At 39.2% G+C, this 12,669-nt stretch overlaps 2 protein-coding genes across 2 annotated transcripts; one reads left to right on the top strand and one right to left on the bottom strand.

Moving 5' to 3' along the window:
• Positions 1–6,036: 6,036 nt before the first annotated feature.
• LOC139742265 (F-box/LRR-repeat protein 12-like) lies at positions 6,037–9,414 on the bottom strand. The gene is made up of 4 exons (XM_071652844.1): positions 9,352–9,414; positions 8,686–8,818; positions 7,827–7,981; positions 6,037–6,964 (listed from the first exon to the last, which is right to left on the bottom strand). The coding sequence occupies exons 2-4, from the start codon at positions 8,812–8,814 to the stop codon at positions 6,037–6,039; spliced, it is 1,212 nt and encodes a 403-aa protein (XP_071508945.1). The 5' UTR covers positions 8,815–8,818; positions 9,352–9,414.
• A 78-nt stretch (positions 9,415–9,492) lies between these two features.
• Positions 9,493–11,311, top strand: LOC139742277 (vimentin-type intermediate filament-associated coiled-coil protein-like). The gene has a single exon (XM_071652856.1). The coding sequence runs from the start codon at positions 9,582–9,584 to the stop codon at positions 10,275–10,277; it is 696 nt and encodes a 231-aa protein (XP_071508957.1). The 5' UTR covers positions 9,493–9,581; the 3' UTR covers positions 10,278–11,311.
• Positions 11,312–12,669: the final 1,358 nt, after the last annotated feature.

The raw sequence follows: 12,669 nt of genomic DNA, 5'->3' as shown, positions 1-12,669 counted from the left end.
GGGGCTGGATTAAAAAAAACAAAAAACAAAAAACGACAACACTTTGCTTCGCCAACATTTGACTTAAATGAAGTAATCAGTAACACAATCATGACAATAGACACATCTTATATCGTTGTCAGGGATATGATATCATGTTGGTATAGATTGATTTAATGTTTTTTTTTCTTTCTATTTTGCCAATCCTTTGTTTAACAAATACTTGATTGACTACAAAAAAAAAGAACAAAAAAAAATCACTGGATTATGAACATGTAATAAGAACTGTAACTTGGAATTTTCTGTGCATTTGTTTTCTTTGAATCAAATATTTTGATAGAATTGAAGCATTCTGACAATAAAAATTTTCTCGCAATAGGAGAAATTGTACCTGTGCAGCGATATTTTGTCCGTAAGGCCAGTCCATTCAAAGACCAACAAGATGCACATATATTTGTTGCATAAACACATTCACTCTCCAACCATAAGGCTTCTCTTCATACATTAATATAAAGTACAATGTGAACTCACCTCAAAGAATACAAACAGTAAGCAGTAACATTAATAACTTGTCTGGGGTTCTAATCTTTATTACAAACAAAACAAATTTCCTTTCCTATCAAATTCTAGTCTTATTACACAATCAATTTCACATAATAAACTGATAAGATCACCGATTTGTCATACATTTCCCGACCCTGAGGTTTACTAATGTCTTCATTCTATCTACTTCTTCGTACATTATATTTCAGTTTGTTATTGTACAATACTACGCGTACTTTAAAGATTTCGAAATTGTTCTAGTCTAATAAAGCCAGGAAGTATTGATCTAAAAGCGTATACATGGTGTAAATACTGTATATGTGGTTGTGTAATACACAAAGTTATCACTACCCCCTCCTTTACAAAACCTGGCCAGCTTTGATCCTCCTCACGCAGGTGCCTAGCAGAACAGGCCTTTGAGGGCCATCCAAGCTGGCCTGGTATCCTCGCGATCTGCGTCTTCCAAACTTGCAGTACACTTGCAGCCAGTTGTATACAGCACAATTTAAGATGACGTGTGCCTTTCCATAGGTGTCGCAAGTCTTGTGATCTTCCACCGCAATGACAAACACCCCTTCTTCTGTATGATGCTCAGTTTTTCGCAACTTCTTCAATAGTCATACAGTTCGACCTCGATTATAAGGCCATGTCGGGACCGGCGCTCATACTATCCGGATAAGCGAATTGGCCGGATATGTGAGATGCAATATTAATGTATATAGCTGCCGTCCAAGCTGCTGTCCCAGTGCACTGGCACCTAGGCAGGTAGCGTACCCCGCAACGGTCGTGATGACTGCTTACTTTTACGATGATTATGTGATGTGAATTTATGTTAGTTCTGTCGGGAATATTGTAGGTAAATCGTGTGAGTTTTGTAGAAATTTTAATTGAGTTTAAAGTCAATGTTTTTTCTCAATTTTTGGATGAAAATAAAATAGTCCTTCACTGCGTGAACGCATCCGGATAATAGAGATTTCCGGATAAAAGGAGGCCGGATAAAAGGAGGCCGGATAATCGAGATCGAACTGTATTTGATGGAACACCTCCTCTGTGAGCAGATGATAGAAGCACTTGTACAAACAGGTAATCACCGAGATCCTTGACTTCATGCTTGGGCCATTATGTCTGTCTGCTCCATCAGTTTGTCAATAGCTTTAACAGCGGCAATTTCTATCGCCTGGGTACATTTTTCCAACTCAGTTGATCCTCTTGGGTCAGAACACTTTCACTTATTTTCTCTGCCTTTCCTACTTCATGACGTTTGACTTGTTGTGCCATGCAGCCCAACTTGGCACTCTTGGCAGCGAAATTTCAGATCCCTTCGCTGCCGTTTGCTGTTCCCCAGTGCTTTGCAGTATTTCAAAACTCTCCACCTTCAGGTAGTCACCGACCTTCACAATCCCTGAGTAACATCAAGCAACATCTAGCCCTATCTAATTTACGACCAGGTTGAGTCAAATCCAAACATTCTGCCCTCCCCCCCCCCCCCCCATGCATTGATTACCTGGAATTGTTGCTGAATCCAAATCCAAGAATACTACCTCCTTTCTAAAACCGTAAAACGGGGTGAATAGGGACAAATTTAAAGTTCTAATGATTGTATTTTTTTTCATGCAGCCCAGAGACTCAATCTTATGTGGGGATTTTATGTCCACCTAAAATACCTTTAATTTGGTATTGTGAAAGAAAATGAATATTTTGGGGAAAAGTATGTTTTTTGATAAAATGATGCTGTCCCGGTTGACCCCAAATTTGGGGTCAACAGGGACAACACTAATTTTGATCCCAAAAAAGCTGTTTGGAGGCATTTTTTTAAAAATCCATCCAATGAATTGGATTAAGGGAACAACTACAGAGTTTAAAAATGATATACAAACATTTAAGAGCAATCTATTCCATTTTTAAATCAATCTTTAACAAAAATTTCAACAGCCCCAAAAAATGAGCTGATATAAAAAAAAAATGTGACCCATCAGGTCAAATGTTAAGAATTGAAAAGTGAGTCAAAACTTTATTAATCCATTGAATTGCACTCAAATATTAACCCACTTCTTCTTCAAGTGGCAAATCATGATGTACAATCTTATTCATACACTCTAAATTCAGTGTAACTTGACTCTTATGATGTCGGGGATATTTTGGGAGTTCTTACAGCAATTATAAGCTGGCACCTATAGTATGGGTCTGACCCAAAAAGATGTGTTATTGACATTAAAACATACAGAAGACAGAGAAAAAAGTGTCATAAAATACAAGTGGAAAAGTCCTAGCCTGTCTTAGGCAGTGAAAAAAATTCCCAAGAGGGTGGGTGGGGCCGGGGTTCCCCGACCCTTCTTCCCCAAGTTAGGGTTAAGACAGCAAAGTTCACTCTCATCTATGTATACAAAAGTGAAGCCACATATCCAAAGATCTTATTGCTCTCTTGTCAAGAGATTTAGAATAAAAATTCACACTTTTGGAAATAGTTGGACATAACAAACATTTCAGAGCAATTTATGACAATATAATAGTTAATCATACAGAAAATTTAAAGGGCCAGTCAAACGACACCATGGTGTCCCTATTCACCCCAGTCTAACTGATTTTTTGCCCAAGAGAAGAAAAAATGTGCTGTCACAAATTCCTGTTGAAATAATTATTTCAAATTTAAAGGTGTGTTGTAGGACCTAATAGGCTTGATTCATGAACCTTTTTAGCGAATTTCATTAATCAATGGCCACAGGAGCAGAAAAGTTTTGACCGCCCTGATTTTTTTGTGATTTTTTGAAAACTTTTTATTTGGACCTCCATTACCCTTTAAAGAATTTTTCACATCAGGAGGACCACTTTCTGGACACTGTTGGATGGTCCTTCCATCCTGTGATAAAAATAAGAAAAAAAGTTCAAGCAAATTTGAAACATGCACATTCAAAAAACTTTTCTCGGTTTTGTCCCTATTCACCTCGCCGTCCCTTTTCACCCCGTTTTACGGAACTAGTCCCACCCTTGTTTCTATAACAACCAAAGTTTTGCCCGATTGAAAACCTTTAACTCCAAGACTTCACCCCATTCACCCATTCATAATATGTTACAACTGTATAACCAATGTGTACAATTCAAAGTAGGAAGAGACTTGTATGATTGGAATAAGGACTTGCAATCTAAAGCTCAAAGAGAGGATATCGCTCCCAAACACCTCTCATATAAATTACTCTCTAAATGATACTCAACTGCGTACCACGATACTTCCTTGAACGTACCTCTGTAAAATAAACCGATCCCAATATACAACGTTTTCCACTTTTCACACACACATATACACACACATAAGCATGTGCATTGTATGCATGTAGATATAGGCATACACATAAATGTCATGAAAGAAGATTGCATTCATAAACATTTGCATTACAAACTGTATCTGATCTTCAATGAGTTGGAAACATGTCTGGGTACTCTGACATTACTGTAAAAGTGGATATTTTTGTGTGAGTAATTTTTTGGCACTCAGCTGGGTAAGATGAGTTTTGTTTGTTTTAAATACTGCGGAATCAGGACATAAAATACTGCTGGAACAGATAGCAAGCAAAAATATTCATGTGCTTTTTTCGCACTAGTTTCTGGTTGTGCAAAATGCACAAAGATTTCAACACCGCAAAAATTTCCACTTTCGCCACATTAATGATAGAGAATTTAATTTAATGGATTCTTTAGTACACTGTACAGTGGATGTACAAGTAACATGGCAGATTGTAGAAAATATCTCCTTTGTGAGGGAAAAAGGCTCTTTATGTTACCTGTCAACATATATTTACATTTGTTTTTAATCCTACATAATCTAAGTTAATATTTCCTGCATACTCTAAAATTTTGGCTACGTCTGTAATCATGCTTTATTCTCTGCATTACAGTCACTTTACCTGTCAAAAGAACAAGCAGTGCTGCCACTCAAACTACCAAAAAATACAGTCCTATTACGAAAGATAATATAATGCTGTCCTCTAAAGAAAATGACCAAGCCTCTGTAGACTCCATGTGTAGTCAAGCTACATGTACCTCCTCAGAGTGACATAGGACAATAAACATGACCTTTTGTAACAATCTTCTTGCTTAACCCATTGAGGACCTGCTGATTTTTACTATAACACACATTTCCCAGACACCTGCTAGAGTATACTCAGGACTAGCCTTCAATGGGTTAATACATGCACATATCCTCCTGATACGTAATTACACTCACTATATTTTCCATTGCATTAGCTGAGTAGAAAAAAAAAATGAAATGAAAGACAAATTGATACACGTATGGTGACAAACTACAATGTATGTGATATGCAGATTGCACAATATTTCTATGATGTTACACTCTCTGGTCATTTGAAGAACTGGCATTTCAAAAGAGCATTGAAACAACAAAGTATGCACAAAATTTTGTTTGTGTCAAACACTTCTTATTAATTTTGCCTTGAACTACTAACAATTGTGCTCACATTCTACTTGAACTTCCATTTTATTTGCTTTCTTTGAAAAAAAAAAACAATTAATTGATGTAATGCATACAGATATAATTTATGTATTCATATATATATATATACAGTATATGTGACCTTGCATCACCAAACAAAACAAGAAAGTCGCCAGACATGAAATTTTAATAAAGAGTATATCCTGAAAGAGCAGACTCTAAGCTTTAAAATGATGTATAACTCTTATCAAATGGACTCTCCTAACCTATCTAAATATTGGAAAGAAAGCACAAAGTCAGGAAAAGTGTGAACTGAGAAAAGAGGCTCTGAAGTACAGTGGCAAACTGTGCTGGCTGTGCGATGAATGGGACAAATAACAGGATGTAAACCAGCCGAGTAACAACAATGATAGGATTATCATTTTTAAGTGAAATTGAGCATGCCTTATTAACACATTCGGCCCATAATAAATGCCAACTATCAAAGCAGTAGCATCATCCTTTCAAAAGTTATTACAATTGAAAGTGAAGAGAGTGTACAAGGTTTTTAAGAAATGAAAAGGGGACTTTAAAGACACGCACTATTCTATCAACATGATGAAAAAATGTTCGAGATAAACTGGTAAAAAATTAATTTTCCTGCCCGTTTTATGATCCCAAATTTTAGCATACTGTAGAAGAAGACGTGCTCTTTCAGAAAATATGAAAAAGTCAAGATCGGCTAGGTTGACCCAATTTACCTATTTTCAGTTCTCACACAAAATCAGTGTGTGCGACTTTTTGTTTGTTTTGTGATGCACGGTCACATATATTTTTTCCTAAATAGGAACAATTTCAGTTGCGTACTGACATATTGTCAGTAAGGCAAGTTCGTATAAAGACTCACAAGATACACATACATGTTGCATAAATACATGTACCATGTATTCATTTGTTAAATAAAATCATGTGCTGGAAATATGGTAAATATGCACTTGACAATCATTTTCATATATCCCGCAGTCAATTTTAAGAAGATATATTTGTCTTTAGATCACAGGTCATAAATGATACATTTTGAGTGAAACATGTTATGTAGCAGACTGCAGAGCTGCCAGTTTTTTCAACTTGTCTTGGGGATAAAAGTTAAGTTTCCATGCAGTCTGTGCTTCTTCTGATGGCATCACACAAACATTCTTCATCTTCTGGACGTCTGCCTCAGTGACCACATCTTTGGATGCTGTCAGTAGCTTCAGCTTGGGTAGAACATTGACGAGTCCCACAAGAACACCCCCACTGTACTTATCTAATCCTATGAGGAACAGTTCCTCAAGGTTCCGCATTGAGGAGAGATGGAGCACATCAAACATCACACCATCTTTGCTGACAGTCCCATCCAGATCGAGAGTCCGCAACTTTGGGAGGCCCGTGCTGATCTTCTGGAGTGCCTCATTCGACAGAGAGGTGCGGGCGAGCCCAAGTTCCTCCAAGTTTGGGCAGCTGCTCACGATGCAACCCACACCTCGATCTGCAACGCGATAGCACCCAGTGAGGCGAAGAGTCACCAAGGAAGTCAGCGGCTTCTCAAGGATAACCTCGAGGTCCCTGCAACCAAAGCCGTTTGAGTGAGACATGTCAAGGTGCTGGAGGGCACCTAAGACAGACTTCTTGAAAGCTGCTGAAAGCCAATACATGGGATAGTTGCATCGAAAAAGTTTGAGGGTGGAAAGTGTTGTGGGCAGCTTTGATGAATCCACTTCAGACAGGTTTGCCGAAGAGATGCACAGCTCCGACAGATTTAGACATCGCTTCCCAAGCTCGATGAGCAAGGCATCAGAGATGCACTCCGTGTTCTTCACAGATTGGAGGAACCCAGTGAGACTCAAGCTCCTGACGGAGTCAGTGAAGTAGGCAAATACCAGCTTACGAATGTTTGGAAGCGTGATTTTGTACGGAGAAAGGTCTACATGACGCCAGAGTGGTTTCTGTCTGACAAGATGGTTCCAACCCCTGCAGACACTGCGGAATAGAAAAACAAAATATATGCATTAGTAAAATGTAGAATGAAGCGTTTCAGGCTCATGGGTTTGACAATTGTATAAAAATTGCAAATCTAAGCAGAAGGAACTAAACAGCTGTGATTTTAGAGGTACCGCAGGAAGCCCTATGGTTTCATTCCTACATTGTACTCTCTTCCCTAATTTTCATTTCTTTCCATATCCAAAATTTAATATGAATCTATCATATTGGTATTCTTCCAACTTCAGTTCAAGTATTTCAACCATTTTCCAAGAGTGTTACTCATTACTTATGGAATGATGATGAATTTAAGGTCATAATGTGGAAATCAAATGACTTGGTGAAGGTTACAGTCATGATTTCTATTCAAGACTGTTTAAAATGCAATTGCATTTTATATTGATATTTTAACACTGTTCATGAATACTTGGATATGACACAAACCCCTACGTTCTATAAATACAATGTGCACATTATCTATTATCATAATTTTGTCAAAAAAGGAGAAAAATCATTGAATAACAAATGATTTATTGGTTGTCTATTCCTGAAGAATTTCTTTTGCAATATCCCTTAAATGGAAACTCAACCAATAACACAAGTCATGAAAACACCAATCAGGGCCCTGTGTGTGAATGGCTGCAATATATATACACACACAGTCAACCTTGCCTAAGTCGAATCTATTTGGACTGACGAAATACGGTGTAGCTTCGACTTATGAGGGATTAAAGTCAACAGAATATAGAGAAGAGGACTTGGTTTCATCCCTGATATAATGAGATACTTGATGAAATGAGGAAATTTCAGAAGTCCCATGCAGCTTGTTGAATGAGGTTCCCCTGTTCTGCTTTCTGCTTACCAAGCAGCCCTGCAGAGTGTCTTGATGCACAGATAGCCGAAGATCTGCAGCATGATGCTGTCTGGCATCCTCTTGACAGGTGCATCGCCATCGGGCTGGCAGGCACTTGAGATGTGATCGGCCAGCTTCTTGGGTGTGAGGACATCCCTCTCAACCTTTGCAGGGGTGACACAGAATTTCACAATTAGAAAGTGTGTGAGCAATTTTTTTTTTCCCCATGAACCACAGTATGTTCCTTGTACATATTTGATCAAGGCACAAAAATTACCATTTCATAGTTCATATTCACAATATCAACCAATCAGTCTTAACTTGAAAACAATGAATATATGATAATGAATTCAATCATTACTCAAATCAATTGCTAAGCAGTTATGAGACACAGAAGTGATTTCACATGATAATCAGGACAAGGCTCAACAGATCAGGGTGTTTGACTGGACAAATACCAGAATCATTCATATCTTGGATTGTGTGCAACAGCATCACAAATCTGATACTCTCATTGCTTGCGTCCACGATGAAACTTTGAAGCCCGCAGTTGACTCTGACCATGAGAGTCATTGTCAAAATAGTTAAACACCCTGAACTTGGAAAAGAACTTATAAAGGGTATCAACTGTTGATGTCATGCCAACTGAAATTGTGATACATCATGTACTTCCATTCACTGTTAGCATTAAAGTTGGGAACAGGTAATTGCTATCCTCTCCTTTTGCTATTTATGGTGAGCTAGTGTAACACTACCTAATAGAAAGTGCATTTACTTGCAAAGTTGCAATAAGACACTGTACACTGTAAAACTAATATCAATACAATGACAAAGGGTGGGTGGTGGGATGTATTGTAGAGATACTTACAACAAGGGTGCCATAATCAAGAGATGAGTTTACATCCAGTGAATTGGCGGCGGTGTTGCAAGGTGTCTTGGTAGAGTCGGTTCCCTTTGTAGACTCCAGTTTCTGTCTGCTTCCCTTGGACTTTGGCATTATGCTGTAGAGATGAATAACAACATTAATCATACAGTGTGATGACAACAATAGGTAAAGCCTGCGTTCACTATTGTCTTTTTATCATTAAACACACAGAACACATTGGGTACTGCAGCTGTTGAGTGAACACTGAAGAGCTGCCAACTTGTGTGTAGGGGAGGGGATGGGGAGGCCGAGGCTAGGGGGATAATTAAAAATCTGCAAACAGAGGGAAAATTGAAGTGATAATGTCCTGCTAGTAGATGCATGACATGATACGTTGGTCGGGATTTGTCTTTTCAAGTGTTATGAACGTTATGGTACTCAAATAACGTAACGTTAGATCTTGTTCACCCAGACATTGTCGCTGTGAAGTTTCTATAATTTAACCTACTTTGTTTTATACAGATGGGACTGTAGTGAAAGACATTCTAAATGTAGTTTCTACAACTCCCCAAATATGGCATTCTACATCTGGATGTTCTATCAAATATGATCTGCTCGATGTGAGTTGTGACTGGAAATAAAATGAAATTGATTTGTGATAGACTATACCTGTATAAACAGCTAAATAAAAACCTGCATACAGCTGACTACCGGCAGTAGACTTGTCTTGACATCAATGGGGGCGAGGTTGCGAAAGTCCGCGAAATTTACTTCCGGTTACACGTGTGTTGTATTGATTCAGCGTGGACTTCGATGAAAGGCGTACCCAGTGAAATTTTAATACCTATTAATTCTTACATGCTCAGTGACTCTGCAATCACCGCATCTTTCCGCAAATCATGTTCTCACCGACCAAATCCAGCATTAAGGAGGCTAATGATCATCTACAAGCTCTGTACCAGAGAATCGCGGAGCTGGAAAATACTGTGAAGGAACAGGCGTCGGCTCTCATGCACAGAGATGAAACGAGCCAGGCGAACATCAGGGAAGCCGTCCGCAAGAAAGGTCTTGAAATCGCGGAGCTGCACAAGAGTATGGCGGCTTCGGAGGCACGGGTCCAAAAGCTTCTCGGCCAAAACAGAGAAAAAGATGCTCATATTGAGCAACTAGAAGCCAAGGTCCATTTTCTTGAAGATGCATGCGACAGTTTGCCTGCTCTAGAAAGTTGCGTGTGGACTCTAAAGCAGGCACACGATCTCATTTTGAGCACGGGAGGCGTCAGAAGTCGTCACGCCAGCGCCGCCGCCGCCAGCGGTGCGCGATCTCGCAGCGCCAGCGGACCGGCGAGCCCAAATTGTGTGTCATCGGGACCGGGTGGTGTGCTTCATAATAATGTTGGTATGCGTATGGATGTTTCTACCGGGGTAACAGGAGAGTCCGGGCATACGGGAGGGCCAACGATGTACTCCGATTCGGGGCCGGGCAGGCGGCCCGCCGGCGGACCGTTCGTGAATTCATACAACGTGGCAGTTAACAGAAGCTTTTCAATTTCAGATGTTGAGGATGATGAAGAATCCCAGTCTACGACAGTATGAACAGTAATCATCAGTCACAGGGGCGTGAGAGTACTACTAAATCTGCCCATTTTATGTGAAAATCCATGTAAGGTGGCATGATTTTTACATTGATGCAGAATAATGAATTCAACTCGTCCATGTGGAATCAGGGATGTTTACGTAAATATTGCTGTGAAAGAATTCTGCCTAGAAATGTGGAGGATTACGTTCAAGGATGCTCACTTAACTGTTCAAAAACTGATCTTGGTGTACTTTTTCTTTTCATGGTAACACTCGGACTGAACTCGTCACTCTTCATTATTTATATCTCCTGTTGGAATCCAGAAGGGTGCAAACAACAGTCACGCTAACAGAGCCCCTTTTGTCTTACTCAAAATTATATGTGACCTGCTACAACAAAAGGATCCTAAAGTCGCTGACGGCTGAGCCGAGAAAATCGAGTTTGAAGTCACATCATCAAAATTGGTCAAAACCAGTGAATTTCTGTTTTTGGCATAATTTTGTAGTCTAATGTTTTTTCTATCATCTGCCGAAATTTCGAAGCTAAATGATCAAAGAAAAGGCAAGAGATCACCGTTTTTCTAAGCCATGATTTTCCGACTTTAAAAGAAACAGAAACGTGTCCGAAGATTTGGATTTAGCGCCTCAGCTAGACTCCGCCCCTAGCAACGAGGGAGTGATCTTATTGGTCAGTGGGTGGCATCCTGATTACTGATTGGTCATGCGTACACAGCTGGCGCTAAGCTTGAATGAACATCGCGGAGGTCGCTAGGAGCGTGCCTTCTATTGTCAAGCGGTGAAAACTGTCTCGCCTCCCCTTGATCATGATAGCGTCGGAAGGAAAACTTTGAAGGCGTTTTTCTCAAACTCTGATTTCCTCCACCACTTGACATGCGCTAATAAAATCATCGATATCTCCGCAACCGAGTACTTTTATGAGTTGTGCTATATATGAAATTAAAGAAGAAGATTAAGGGAATAATGTCATGTCAGTTTCAGAAAATTGTCCTCCCCCGACTTTCGGATCCTTTTGTTGTAGCAGGTCACATATAAACTCACACCTCTTTGGTTACCACAGGAAGGTGGAAATTCCACCTCCCTGGTAATAGGTAAAACCTACAAGCTACATGTTGTTTTCATATTTATAAGAACTATTAATGTAAATCTGAAAATGTTTTAATTGTAAAAATTTAGAAGGCAACAAGCTCTTTTGGGTGGTATCAATATCTCCAGACCACCACATCTTTTAATCAAGATAATGCCACGCTTGACCTCAAGAGCTGACAGGATTTTTTATTAACCCATGGCATGATCAGTTGAGATCCATGAAGGTGTGGACTCCATTACCTTGTACAGTATTAACCTGTTGTCCACAGCTCAGCATACTTGCCAACTCTACTGCTTTTGGCTGTAGACTACTGCTTTTGAGAGATTTCAAGCTAGCGCTGTTCGCATAGGCAGCCTGGATTCTACCGCTTTCTCAAATGAAACTGTTGGCAAGTATGGTACAGGATCCTGGTAGTACCACAAAGTCTATATTGAGAATCTTGTCGGGCATGGATCCCCTGGTTGTGGGCTGATAATTTTGAATTACGGTCAATTCCACCGAAAGGTTGCATTTTCTGAAAATCAAACTATTGAGTATAGATGATTAATGAAGCTTAATTAGATGATCTGGTATTGTTTACTCAAAGCAGCCTTTCACAACGGATATTTTGATACCTCATTTGTGAACATCGGTGAACGTGGAGAGGAGTTATGTCCGAAAAACCTTCATTTTTCATGAAAATTGCCAATTTTTGCAGAATTTATGTATCATTTCTGATACACTATTATGACCATAATACAGCTTGTGTAATTCTCAGATGGCTTATTTTCTGAATGTTCTTTGGTCATAGATTGGTTTTATGATGTTCTAGAACTTGTTCCGGCATCAGTAAATATTATTCTCTCAATCTCAAAATGTGGTAGTTGATAGCGTCCCATAAGTCACGTTTTTGTGTCCCATCAGTCACACTGGTTTTCCCTATCCTACTACTGTACCAATGAGTAGATATTCATACCACTTGGCTCAGGGTAAGCACCAACCCTTTGCTACATTCAGGAAAGAAAATATCTTTCCAGAGTCTCTGTGTTTAAGAATATTTCAGAACTTACTTTCCCATGTGAAAAACGGTGGTCCTCAGATGTCCCATAAGTCACGACAGCAATTTTTCATTGCTGTATGTAATGCAATGATACTTTTCAAACTAAGTATGGTGTTTTCATAAACTGTGATATGATAGATCTAACCATGAACTGAGAAAAATGCATTTGATGCAACTATTTTCTCAAAATACTGGTTTGAAATTGCCGAAAATTGTCACTTTGTCCCATAAGTCACAATGGAATTGACCTTACGTGTTTGTAC

Source organism: Diadema antillarum, unplaced genomic scaffold, assembly GCF_040938485.1.
Source record: "Diadema antillarum isolate AM-2024a unplaced genomic scaffold, OU_Dant_1.0 seq00000993_RagTag, whole genome shotgun sequence".
Classification (NCBI taxonomy): Eukaryota; Metazoa; Echinodermata; class Echinoidea; order Diadematoida; family Diadematidae; genus Diadema; species Diadema antillarum.
Note: the sequence above shows the minus strand (reverse complement) of the source record. Positions and strands in the feature narration are given on the sequence as shown.

Bases quoted from the DNA above. Each gene is read 5' to 3' on its own strand.
- LOC139742277 (XM_071652856.1), top strand. From the start codon at position 9,582: ATGTTCTCACCGACCAAATCCAGCATTAAGGAGGCTAATGATCATCTA.
- LOC139742265 (XM_071652844.1), bottom strand. From the start codon at position 8,814: ATGCCAAAGTCCAAGGGAAGCAGACAGAAACTGGAGTCTACAAAGGGA. The intron at 7,982-8,685 runs GTAAGTATCTCT...ACCCCTGCAAAG, and splicing joins TTGATTATGGCACCCTTGTT to GTTGAGAGGGATGTCCTCAC. The intron at 6,965-7,826 runs GTAAGCAGAAAG...TCTATTCCGCAG, and splicing joins ACACTCTGCAGGGCTGCTTG to TGTCTGCAGGGGTTGGAACC.